The sequence below is a fragment of the Acomys russatus genome, chromosome 12 (genome assembly GCF_903995435.1).
Source record: "Acomys russatus chromosome 12, mAcoRus1.1, whole genome shotgun sequence".
NCBI classification, from domain to species: domain Eukaryota; kingdom Metazoa; phylum Chordata; class Mammalia; order Rodentia; family Muridae; genus Acomys; species Acomys russatus.
In genome coordinates, this window is record NC_067148.1 from 22,424,518 (window position 1) to 22,437,953 (window position 13,436).

The 13,436-nt window shown below is 43.8% G+C and overlaps 1 protein-coding gene across 1 annotated transcript in view; it reads left to right on the forward strand.

The window, feature by feature from the left end:
* The first annotated feature begins 12,413 nt into the window (after positions 1-12,413).
* The window catches only part of Wdfy1 (WD repeat and FYVE domain containing 1), a 46,880-nt gene continuing 45,857 nt past the window's right edge, over positions 12,414-13,436 (forward strand). Inside the window, exon 1 of the mRNA XM_051154008.1 lies at positions 12,414-12,596. Within this exon, the coding sequence (XP_051009965.1) occupies positions 12,460-12,596 (137 nt within the window). The 5' untranslated portion in view covers positions 12,414-12,459. The remainder of the gene's footprint in view (positions 12,597-13,436) is intronic.

Below are 13,436 nucleotides of genomic sequence, written 5' to 3' on the forward strand. Positions count from 1 at the left end.
AGAAAGTACTGGGGAAAACTTGCTTGCTTATTTCTCGTTAAAGTAAAACAAAAACTAGTTTTACTTTCGGTTTAAAGGAAACACTTAAATCCTCAAAAGGAAAAATATTTCTTGTTTACATTCAGTCTTAAAAGTTGCAGATCATCAGTTCAGCAAGTTCAAGGTTTCACCCGTCCCTTCTCCAAAAAATGTCTCTCTCTCAAAAGTCCTACGTTCAGAAATGTGTTTAGCTTAACCCAAATTAAAGTTCATATTTTAAAACAAGTAGCTTTTTTCTTTTTTAACCATGGGGGAAAGACTGGGTGGGGTGGGGGTGGGACGTCAAAGTATTAAAAGTGAAAGTACGAGTTTAAAAAAAAAATCTTTATCAATGTTTGCAGCTTTCCTAACAAAATATAAACAGAATGCCTGACGTCACAAAGGGAAGTATTTCTGCTTCACTACTTTTAGTTTTGGGATTAACATTTTGATCTTTAGAAGCACCTTTCTATGGGTCTATTTAAAGGCAGCAATGCCCCTGTAGTCACCCAGAGTAGACTCTTGTGTCTTTAATTGTGCCGTTTTCACAAACAGCTTGTTCTGGTTACTAAATTATTTTTCAACTTATTTCCATGGCAGGTATCTCAGGTTATTGTAACTGGCCTCCAAACAAGACTAGTATCTGTCTTCCTGCCCAGATATACATTTTCACCTCCCATGAAATACAGACCAAGACATGTTACTGTCTAGTTAGAGAGTCTTCAACACTAGAATTATGCAGCCCAGTTTGAGCTTCTTAGTTTAACTCTTCAGGAGGGAAAATCTGAATGGCTTGTTTAAACCTATAAACAATAGATATGTGGGCTTCCAATAGATCCGTGGTTGAAGCAAATTCTCTAAAACAGATCAAAACGGTACTAAAAGCATTGAAAATTTATGGACCATCAGATAAGTGGACTAAAAGAAATCACAGGGAATTTTCCTTTCTTCAATATTTCACTTATTGGGAGAAATAACCTAAAACTGATTGATGTAACTGATGAACCAGCCTGCCTCCTTCTGAGCTTGAAAGCCATCTTATACTAAAGACAAACTGGCTTCATACCTGTTTATGATTTAATCTGTTTCTCAAGGATTGGGTTATACTCCACCTATAACCTTAACGACGTATGGTTCTCTACTGCCTGTTTCAGGAAATGGCGACCGTGCCTTTGTTTGAAAAGGTTATCATGGCCACTTGTTATGATTATCTTATTATGACCACCGTGCAATCATATCTTTGTCTCAGCTGGTTATTATTACCAACTTGTTCTGCTTATGTTCTGCTTCTGTGACCCTGCCTATCTGCCTGCCAAATCCCCCATTTGGAAACCCCTTACTCCTGGAGTTAAAAGACTGTATTTCCCCAGGTCTAATGCAGATCTCTCGAACCCTACCTTTAGGGAGAGATAGCCAGTGTGTACACACACACACACACACACACACACACACACACACACACACACACAGCTTGCTTTAATTAATTAATTTCTTTATTTAATTAATTTGGGCAGATGATTTGGGGCAGTGGCCTTTCTTCTCAATCTGTGGAATTAACAGTAACCTCGAGCTTAATAAAGTTAAAGTAATGTGTCTCAATGTGCAAAGGCTCTCAGCAAAAACAACTAAAACATGATTTTCAAATAAAAAGAATCTGTAAGGTCTCAAGCAATATGTTTCCCACCAATTCCCCACATCGCACTCAGGAGTTAACCCTTGTAGTCTGCTTCCTGATGTTCCCCTGGGATAATCATGTCAAAACAATGAAAGGTTTATTTGGTGCGATGGCTGTTCTTGGTTGTCAACTTGACTACATCTGGAATTAACTAAAACCCAAATGGCTGGGCACATCTGTGAGGGCTTTTTTTTTTTTTTTTTTAATTTTAAGTGGGGGGCTGGAGAGATGGCTCAGAGGTTAAGAGCCCTGACTGCTCTTCCAGAGGTCCTGAGCTCAATTCCCAGCAACCACATGGTGGGTCACAATCATTTATAATGTGATCTAATGCCCAGACTTTTGAGTTGGGAAAATACACCTTCAATCTGGGCCATAACTTCTGCTGGCAGCCTATATAAAGAACGTGGCAGAAGGAAGTTTCCTCTCTTTACTTGCTGTAGCCCTTGCTGGCAAGTAGATACCTTCACTGGCATAAGAGCCTACTTCTCCAAGATTTCAGCATATACTGAAGACCAGATGAGACATCCTGCCTTGTGGATTGAACACTATTGGATTCTTGGACCTTCTGTTTGTAGGCAGCCATTGTTGTGCTAGCTGGACTACAGCCTGTAAGCCACTCTAATAAACCCACTTCTCTCTATATAGAGAGATTCATTCAAAGTTCTGTTCCTCCAGAGAATTCTGAATAACACATTTGGGTTCATAGTGGGCTTTTGAGACTTCATTTCAGTTCATGATCATGTACTACCATTGCTTTTGAGCCCATGATAAGGTCGTGACACATCATGGCAGGGCGGATAATGGCACAAAGCTGGTTCATTTCCTGCTTAGAACATAAGAGAAAATTAATTGAGAGGAAAGGGCTGGGGACCCAGAATCTCCTCAAGGGCTCATCTCCAATGACTGACAACCTCCCACTAGTCTTCAACTAATAAAAGTTCCATTATTTCTCAGTAGGGTAATGGGATGGGGACCAAAATTTTAGCACATGGGCTTTGGGGGGATATTATAAATCTCAATGTAGGAAACTTGCTGTTTTAAAAGTATATTTCAATGAATATAAGAAGAAGACAAACACTTGGATGTATGATCCAGGTCCAAAAACTTGAGGGAAGGAAAAATCATTTTGTGTTGTATTTTTCTCTTAACTTCATTTTCCTTTAACCTGCTGTTATTTATTGATGTATGTGTTTGGGTGTTTTGTCTGTATGTACATTTGCACACCAGAAGAGGGCACTGGATTCCATGGGACTACATTTATAGATGGTTGTGCGCCACCATGTGGATGCTGGGAATTAAGTTCAGGACTTCGGGAACAGCAGCCAGTGCTCTAAACTGCTGAGCTATCCCAATTTGACCAATGATTTGCAAGTGTCAACATTCTGGTTTCCAATTGGTCAACATCAGGTGAGCAGTGGGCAGGGTCATATTTAGGAAGAAGAGAAGGTGAAATAATGAAAGTTCACTTTAACCATTGATGTTCACTTTAACCTTTGATGTTTTTATGTTGGGGACCTGACTTACTCAATCCTTTAGCGATTGTATGGGCAGTTGGAACACAGTGCACAAAAAGATGAAAAAATAACAAAGGTGGCGAGATCTGGAGTAGGCTTGCTTACACACCACCAATCTTAATCACTTGAAGTTAGTCAACCTCATGTGTCAGCTAAAGAGTCAGAGCCAAAATATTCTTTAAACTACCTCATGAAGAAAACCACAGATAGAAATGATTATAAAATAAAACTACTAGAGTTAAAACTGTTTAATACCTGAAGTAACTTAGTCTTGATAAAGAATTAAGTCTACTCTACTGAAGTTATATTTGTAAAATCTAGCTTTGGGAAAGTTGACTCTGTTGATAATAATAGTCAAGGTGGAAACCCAGTAAAGATCACTAGTGGCTCACAACCACCTGGACCTCCATTTCTCGGAGATCCAATACCCTCTTCTGGCCTCTGCAGGTGCAGGTATAGTACACAATACACATAAAATAATAAAATAAATAAATCTTTAAAAACCTATGAATGGCGGTATAAATCAAATGTAAACATTTTAATATTTAATTGTACTACAAACTGAGACCTTCCGTCTGAAACAGCAGTATTGAGGGAGCCTTTATGGAAGTGGGGTGATAGTACCAGGTGATACTTTGAGTGGAACCCTGGGAGCAGATGCTTTGCTCTCATACCCTAGGCTTTTGGAGGCTTTAAGACATCCAGTTTTAGAGTAATTTGTTATTTGGGGTCAAATCAATTGGGTGACAGGGCAACATAACAAAGTTTCCACATTCCATGTTGGGGATGGTAGGCCATATGACCAATGTTCAGCCATCTTGTCAGAGCCTAGGTTCCTATTTCTCCAGCAGTCTCATTTACCAGAAACCAGCTGACCCTGTCATGGTTTGGCAGTTAGACACCTGTTGCGGTTTATTGTGGGGGATGGTCATTCTAAGACCCCCGAGCTACTCCTTTCTGGCTATAAACTCGCTTTTCCAGTAAGACTACTGGTAAGATCAGATTAAAGGCCAGCTGCCTGCGAGCAGCAATTCCGGGAACTTTTTCCTGACTAACCAGATCTTTCACAACTTTCCTTTCTCTCTGGAATTTCTCTCTCTTCTGCAATTATAGCAGCTGTAAAGGTAGACACCTGCTGGAGCATTCCAGACTTAGGTATCCATAACAACCCTTGCTTACGCAAATACCCATGCCTCTGTGCCGATATAAACTCTGTGAAAATTTTTAATAAGCAGGGGTTTGATCAGAATCCAGACTTGCCCTCATTTCTTTGTGGCTCCTGTCCCCCCACTTGTCTGCCCCCTCCACGGGTACCTATTGAAGACCCTGCAGACCAGAACAATTCCAGAAACATATTGAAAGGAGGGGTCTAGATGGATACAGATTTGATACATGTGGAAGAGAGAAGAAAATAAGCAAATATCCTGAAGTTTGTACAAAGTCACAAAAGGCAAGAACTAATATCACTTTGTACAGCTGAAAAGGAGGGTTCACTCGAGTGAGCTGACAGCAGACATGCAACAGTTGAGATGACATACAAACTTATATCCACAGAAACAAATCACAACGCAAATTCCCCTTTATCCCAGCATGATTCAGACTGTGTGCGCCCTCTCGCAGGGAGTACAGACAACCTTAGGGAATTGTGGGTGTTGTGTAGGGGAGTTTACTGGGCTTAGAGAAACACAGTGGCACAGGATGAAGTTTCTTGGGCAGGAAATACAGACAATAGATTGCAAGTGGCTCTCTTTGGAATAATGAGTGGTGCCTTCAAAGACAATGACCTACAAGGAATGCCTGTCCGGGTGTGTTATCAGACTTCAGTTTTCCCCAGAGATAGGTGGAAACTCTGATGGAAACTCAGGAAAGGGGCAAAAGGCAATTATTTATTTCACTGGAGGTTCAGACTTCGGGTAGACTAGGAGGTATCAGAGCAGTTTCTCCTGCCATATATTGCTGCACTTGCTTGCTCTCTTGGTATTGCAGAGTGTTTTGAGATGGCAGTCCTTGGACTATTAGTAAATTTTCCTCCATCTAGTGATACTATTTCTCCCCTTCAGCCCGCGTAGTTGCAGTTTCTACTTGCTAGTTTTGGAAACACTCAAGAAACAAACTCTAAAAATAGAGAAATAGGGGGTGTTGGGTGCAGCATATCCACCTTCTTAATATTTTTTTTAAATTTTATTTTGTTTTGTTTTGCTTTGGCTTTTGGTTTTTCAAGACAGGGTTTCTCTGTGTAGCTTTGATTGTCTTGGACTCACTTTTGTAGACCAGACTGGCCTTGAACTCACAGAGATCTGCCTACCTTTGCCTCCCTAGTGCTGGGATTAAAGGCATGCGCCACCACGCCTGGCCTTTTTTTAAACTGAGCAGGACTTGTACTTGAATAAGTGGGGCGGCCCTGGTGGGAACAGGGATATTAGCAATAAGCAAAGCCAGGTGGCTGTCGAGATAAAAGTGGAGATGGCAGACGACATTGGCTATAATCTCAAGGGTCCCAACTCCATTTGTGCTGTTTCTGTTTTTGTAAATAAGTAGGTAGAGGGGGTTTGAGCTTTATTCAGAGAACAGTTCATGAACAGGCAAAATGGGTAGATGAAATCAAGGCTAACATGAGTTAGCCCAGGGACAAGATGACATTGGGATTCTATTTTCGGTTCTGCCATATATTTGATGTGCTGTGAACAGATTAGAGTTTATTAGTGTATTAACAAATGCAGAGAGATGCTGATAATATTAGACATTTCCTCTTGGTTAATCAAATGATAGCCATTAAAATTATAAACAACCTCAATGCTTTATGCAAATAAGCTTTTCTTTAGATGCTTATCATTTATATAAATTATATTGTTTATACATACTTTAATATCTAATGTATTATAATGTAAATATATGCTGTCATAGTTCAGTGGTTTTACCACATAGACCTCGTAATGTTATTAATAATTCATTAGTGTCACACTGTTGTGGTTATGTTTTGTTTTGCTTTGCTTTTTGTCTGTCTGTCCTCTCCCTGACCCCGTGTGTGTGTGTGTGTGTGTGTGTGTGTGTGTGTATTCTTGAGCTTAATTTCTAATTCTAGTTAGCCTCAAATTCATGGCTCTCCTCCTGCCTCAGCTTCCCAGTGTGCATTACTGGGTGACCTACTATGCCTATACCATCACAGTAACTGTATCCATTGAGGGTAATCATGAGAATAGAACCTATAGCAGATGGTGTCTGGTATCTGGAAGATCTGAATGGTCTGCAGGGTATCATGGGGGAACTAGAGATTAAATACAATCAGATTGGAAAGACACAGAGGAGATGGGAACACAGCGTGCCAGGGAGCCCAGAATCCTATCCAAGACTGCCTGCCAAGAGCCAGGACAAAAGAGGGAGTTATATCCGGTGGGGACTAGAGATGCTGGGGAACGACTTCACTTCCTGAGCAGAGAAAGCAGGTGAACTATTCTGGTTTCCCTCTTCCTCCCGTCTTCAAGTCCTCTACATCTGCTTGCCCCTGTATCAACATATCAGGAAGCAAATTAGTAGGAATCTAGGAAGACTGTAGAACTAAGCCTTTTATGACACAGACTGAGCAGGGAAAGGGCGGATAGCAAACAGGAGAATAACTAGCAAGGTAATTATACTCAAGAAGCAAAGCTGTGGAGAGTGAAAAGTCAAGGCCAAATTAGAAGGCTGACCTATGAAGCTAATATAGACTTTTAATTCATCCAAATGTGAAATGTAGAAACTCTTTAAAAGTAGCAATTAATGATAATTGTACCCATTACTGTTATCGTAATAAAACTATAAAGACATTCCCTCAAGGAATCTAGTGTAAGACTCAAGGATTTAGAATAGAAAAAGTGATGACAAAATGGGTGATTAATGGTGAGGTCCAATGTCAGGAACCTGGGTTAACCACCACAGCTTCTATACATAATCTCTTCATTCCATCACCAATGGAATTTAATATTATTTTCACCGTAGAGATGCAATTCCAAGGAAGGCTATCCAGCTTGCCAAAGATGTCTCTGCCACTCTGGTTCAAAGCATTGTTTTTTTTTGTTTTGTTTTGTTGTCTCTGAGATAAGTGACAGCTGAGATCTCATGGCTGGCCATCAATGGTAGAACATCATTAACAGACTCTGAGAACTCATCAGGGCAAGTCAGAAATCAGTTCTCCTTGTCTATCCAGAGTCCATCCATTTTCAGAGACTGTTAATTATTGCCTACTGCCACCATCGAACCGATTTTCTGCAGCCTTTGCCTCTACATTTTCAGAGGCTTCCAGCCAGCTTATTTAAGTAATCCTCCTCATCTGTCACAGCCAACCATTACCTCCTCCTTAAACTAAATTATCTTTTTCCATGGGCTCCAAACCAACACGTACATAGCCTAGCTTCTCCTAATTCATGGGCTTCCTCTTCTGTCCTCTTATTGGGAACTTTTTCTCTTGATAACCTATAAATGTTAATGTATACAAGGACTCTGTCTTCTTCAGTGGTTCTCAATCTTCCTAATGCTGTGACCCTCTAATACAGTTCCTCATGTTGTGGTGACCCCCCCAACCATAACATTGTTTCATTGCTACTTCATAACCATAATTTTTACTGTTATAAATCATAATGTAAATATCTGATACGCAGAATATCTGATATGTGACTCCAGGAAAGGGTTGTTTGACCCTCAAGGGGGTTGCGATCCACAGGTTGAGAACCATGTACTTACACACATAAAAGATATTTATTCTGAATTTAACTATATTCTCATATGTGTAGGAACAAGTGTACACTTAAAAATCAGTGTGCATTTGAACACTGGTTTTATGAAATATGGTCTAAGGGGGTGGCTAAAATTAAAACTTTATTTGTTTACAGAAACTGCCTTCATGGTATAGCTAAAATGGTGTAAGCACATTTAAAGAGTATATCTGAACGAATTAAAATAAATCAGAAAGCTTTGGACCCAAAGTGGTTTGGAGACATCCACTAAGAGGCTTTTAAAGGGTGGGTACCAATGAATCATTAAAGAAAAAAAAAAAAGTTAGTCACAGCTCTTAAATGGCCTTGTTTGACCTGTCCCACTGGGAAGATTCCAGTTGTATAATTAAGCTGTTGTTGACTACTTCTGATTGGTTGAGATTAAGTTTTGTTTTCCTTTACTACAGGCATTTACAAGAACTCGGTCAAGTTTGGCTTTGGTTATGTTTACAAATCAAGAAGGCTTAACGTCTCTGACGTGGTTTCACTGGCTTTGTGTGCCCCAATAGTCTTCAGGCCTTCAAGACAAGATTAAATTGGTTCCTCTTTTTTGCTGCCAACCACTGAGCCCTGCCAGTGTTTGCAACACACACGCCATCTGTATGCATTGACCTTCTGAAGTGCCATCTACAGTGCAGGAAGTGGTGCTGCTCCTCCATACTGTGTGAAGGACTCCTAACTGGCAACTTGTCCCCTTCACTTGGAAACCCAACAGACAGCTTCAGAGAGCTTCCTGTTGAAAACAGAACCCCAGAACCAGTTTCTTCTTCTTCATCGTCTCGGCTTTGAAAGTGGTCACCCCAACCCTCGAGTTGCTTAGCCCTCATTCATAACTTTCTATCCTGGTCCTTTCTGTCCTAGTTTGCCCTCTGCTGCTATGAGCAAAGTAACCTGAGGAGGAAAGGCTTTATCTTACGTGTCCACATCACAGTCTATCAATGAAGAGAGTCAAAGAGGAAATAAAGGTAGGAACGCAGAGGCAGAACCCATGGAGAAATACTACTTACTGGATTATTCCACATGGCTTCCTCGGCTATGTTTCTTGTACAACCCAGGACTTCATGCCAAGGGGCGACACCATCCATGGTGGGCTGGGCTTCCCCATGTCAATCATTAATCAGAACAAACAGAGTTGTGTACAGGCCAATTCCTCCATTGATGGTTCCTCTTCTCAGATGACTCTAGCTTGGGTCACATTGACAAAAAGCTAACCATCACAGTGACTAAGGCATCTCACTGGTTCCTCCTCCAGCATCTGATGCCTGCACATCAACATCATCTCTCAGCTGCCCATCTCATCACCTTGCTACTGTTCTTTCTTTCTAAACTTCCAAGCAGCCAGGCTTGGTAGTGGAGGCCTATAATCCCAGCTACTGAGACAGGATGATCACTAAATCGAATGGCTTTCTTGAGCTGTGGAGTGAGCTCAAGGCCAACCTAGGCAATTTATGGAGCCCCTGTCTGACTCCAAATAAGTAGGAAAAATACAGAGGCTGAGGATAGTGCTGAGTGGCAGCACACGTGGCTAAAGGGTGCAAAGTCTTAGTTCCGCCCTCAGCACATCATCATCAACAAACCAATCCAATTAGAAGGTAGGTGAACATGATAGCCCCCACCTATGATTCTAGCACTAGGGAATCCGAGGCAGGAGGATTGTGAGTTCCAGACCATCTTGGCTATACAGCAAAAGCATCTCAAAACCAAAGCTAAAACCTAAAAACAGATTTGTCCTGTCTCCCCCAAAATCTGTTATGGGCCTCCAGACACATAGGAAGAAAAAAGCCAAAAATCTTTACAAAGTCTCCTGGCTGAGTATTCTCTACTTTGTCTGTTTTATCTCTCTTCTTCCCACCCCACCCTCCCCCAGAACCACTGGTTGCTGTCCTGTCCCCATAGAACCCCAGCTCTGCTCAACTCTGGGCCACAGCATGTTCTATTTTCTGGTCCAGGATAGCATTTTGCCCACACTCCATATGGCGTGCTTCCTTACTGGCTCAAATGTCTTTGTAAGGAGGCCTTCACTGATCACCGGTCTCAGGTTGCATTCTTTATAAGGAAAAACTAAGCTAGAAATTGGCACCCAGGAAACCATTAGAGTTTAACACCTGCAAAGGGGAGGGTGTTAGCAATAGTCGTTAGTAATATCAGGCTGCTCAGGCCAAGAGAGAGCTCTGGAGTAATATTGCCTAGCAATGTGTCCTGATGTCAGTCAGGTGTGAATGTTGGTCTCTCAATAGCTGAAGCAGATTCTGAAGCACCCGAAAGCTAGAGACTGTAGCCATACCTCTTCCCCGAAGGTGGCCCTCTGCAGTCATCCATGCATTCTCCATACCGCCCTAGTTAGAACTGTAACACCCTTACAGTCCATGCTACCCCGTTGCTTTATTTTCTTTATTGCATCCAACATTGTCTAACATAGAATATGGTTTAATGCATTTCACTTATTCGTTTCCTTCAGTGGAATGTCAGCTTTTCTCTTTTCTGTCTCTGTCTCTCTGTTGTTAGTGTAGCTCATATGACACTATTCCTGGGGAAACATGAACTAATGTCTACGCACCCTAGATAGGGAACCAACAACACACCAAAATATGGATACTACTAAAATCCAATTTGTTGAACCAGTGAGTTTTATTAGGGTTACTTACAAGAGCATATGAGTGAAGGGTTACTTCTGGGAGCAGAAATGACACAAAAGACAGTTATGTCTCCGGAAGCTTACTTGATCATGGGTGACGGCTCATGAAAGCTGGAAACCCGGAGCATGATGTACAGCCTGCAGGCAGCTCCACAGGTTGGAGAGTGTCCTGCTTACGTAGTTTAGTTGACATGAGCCTCTTCCAGGGCACTGCCTTGGCTGGCCATTATTTCTTCCCAGCTGCTATGCAGGTCTCTGCTCCTCCCAGCAGGTTAGCTTGGCCCAGAGGCTGCTCCGCTTATCTGACAATGTCTCTCAGTTATTTTTGTTGTTGTTGTGGTGGTGGTGGTGGTGATGGTGGTGGAGTTTTTTGTTTTGTTTTGTTTTTTACTGCTTCTCTAGATGCTCAGAGAGGGAGGAGCCTAGAGGATCTGCTCAGTTTCAGAGACTTCCTCACGCTATTTGAATCCTTAGCTTTCTGAGATCAAGGAGGTCCCCCACTGGCAGCAATGTTTCACCTTCCTTTAGCCCACTCTGTTTTACCTCTCTGGAAGTGTTCTTGTACATGGCAAGAAAGCATTCTACCACTGAATTAATTACTTTTTTTTTTTTTTTCCACTGCGGTGACACAAAGTACCTGACAAAAGGCAATTGAAGGAAGAAACGGATTACTACTTTGACTGACAGTTTGTGGGTCAGGAACCCATGGCCTCTGTACCCACAGCTTAGTTTCTAGTGCTGTACTGCAGTTTGGGCGGTAGAGTCACACGTATGTGGGATGAAGGGCTGAAAGGGAGCTAGCTGCCTGAAGGTTTGACTGGGTCTCTCATTTATGGCGCTTTAAACCTACTATCATTGTCCTCTGCCAAAACCCACCAGGAACCCACCTGAAGTTGAACAAGCCAGGTTGGCTGTTTGTGGGAAGTGGGTGCCTCACGGGGAGGAAGCCATTCGGCATCTGGGTGAAAAGGCAACTGTAGGATATGGGTTGGTGTTAGGTAATTTGGGGGAAGGTTTAAGGGAAGAGGGCTGTCCTTTGGAGAGGAAGTTGGTAGGGGGTAGAGTGGGGTGGGGTGGGAGGTATATATAAAATTGTATTTTTTAACATCTCACTAGATGGATCAAGACTAGATGGAAGAGAGAACTGTAACTGGAAAAAAAAAGTCATAATCACAGTCTCCCGGACAGGAGAGTGTTTTGTCAATGTAATTTGCGCAACATTAACGATCATAGGGTAGAATTATGCTATGTCTCCGTCTTCAACGGGCATAGGCTATGAACACTCCGATGGTGGTAACAGCCCCAGCTCTCAGCGGTTAGGGCTGCTTGCGTTTTTCTCATAGCTATGCCACGTTAAGCTCGGAGTAGACTTTCTGCCGTTCAGTCTTGAGACAAAAGCATTCACCATCTCCATTTCTTAAATTGAACCGTCTCGAGATAATCCTTGTAAAGAAGCCAGGGTGTGCTCACTATTCAGTGTCATTTACTGCAACTCAAATAGCCTAAGATAACTATTTTCTCACCTTTTAACACGGCTGAAATTGGGAAGTGTCTTTCAAACAATGGCTTCTTAGGGTGGATACAGTGTGATATTGTTTGAGGGGCAGGTGCCTATGCTCTACTACTGCTCAGCTCGATCCGTTTCCGGGAGAAAGGTTTGGCTTTTTAAAGGTCCAGGCTTTTTTGGGCCTCTCTCTGGGATAACAGAATTGAACAGCGCGGCTTCACTAGGCAATACAGTATCTGCGGCAGTACTCGCGAACTTACGGCAGCGTGGCGCACACGCGGCCGGGTTGCCCTAAGCAACCGGCGCGTCCCCGCCTGGCGGTCAGCTGATGGGCCGCCCGCGGGGGAGGCCCCGGCGCGAACATGGCGGCCGAGATCCACTCCAGGCCGCAGAGCAGCCGCCCGGTGCTGCTGAGCAAGATAGAAGGCCACCAGGACGCTGTCACGGCCGCGCTGCTCATTCCCAAGGAGGACGGCGTGATCACCGCTAGCGAGGACAGGTAGGTTCTGGGAGCGCGCACAGGGTCCAGGGCGCGAGGGGGGGGGGCGGCTACCACGAGGCATGGGGACCGTGGGGTCCCCGGCTCTGCCTCCTGTCCTGTGGTCACCCCGGATCGAGGGCCTAACCCCCAGGTCCCGCGTCCCTGCAGAGATCTGGGTGCCGTCAGGCAGATCTGTCTTACTCCTCCAGTCTGGGATCTCTTCCCCTGCGCGCGCCTTTAGCCCTGGGAAGCCCAACATGCTCCTTTCAGCCCGGGACCGTCTCTCTTCACCCTTTCGTCCGAGACCTGGTACCACAGCACCCCCTCTATCACGGGACCCCGGCTCACAGACTCTTTCAATCCTGAACCCTGTCCTAAACCACTGGCCACCCCTACAGCCCCCCCTCCCGCCCCGAGTCCCGGGACCTCGTCTCACAATTACCCACAGGGCCCATCCAGCTCAGGACCCTGATGTATAACTCTCCAACATCCTGACATCCTGGGTCTGACAGGGCTTCTTCAGTCCAGGATCTTCCTCCCTACGTCTTCAGTTAAGGACCCTCGCCGCACCCTGCCCCTCTGGGACTTAGTCCCTCCATGTCCCTTCTAGAGGGAAAAAGAATGCTCCCACCGCAGGCCTCTAGTCCAGGGTTCCCAATGCACCCCTACAACTCAGGATGACAGTCGTCTGCGCTTCTAGCCAGTCTCTTGTCCCTCTGCCGCCCGAATCCTGTCCCATAGAGCTGCTCCAACCTCGGACCTTTGCCTCCTGTATCTTCCTCCTGGGCGTTCTCCTGGGTCGGTTCCAAGTCCCAGAGGACTAGCGGCTTGGGACTTTGGGACCTGGTGCGGGTGTTT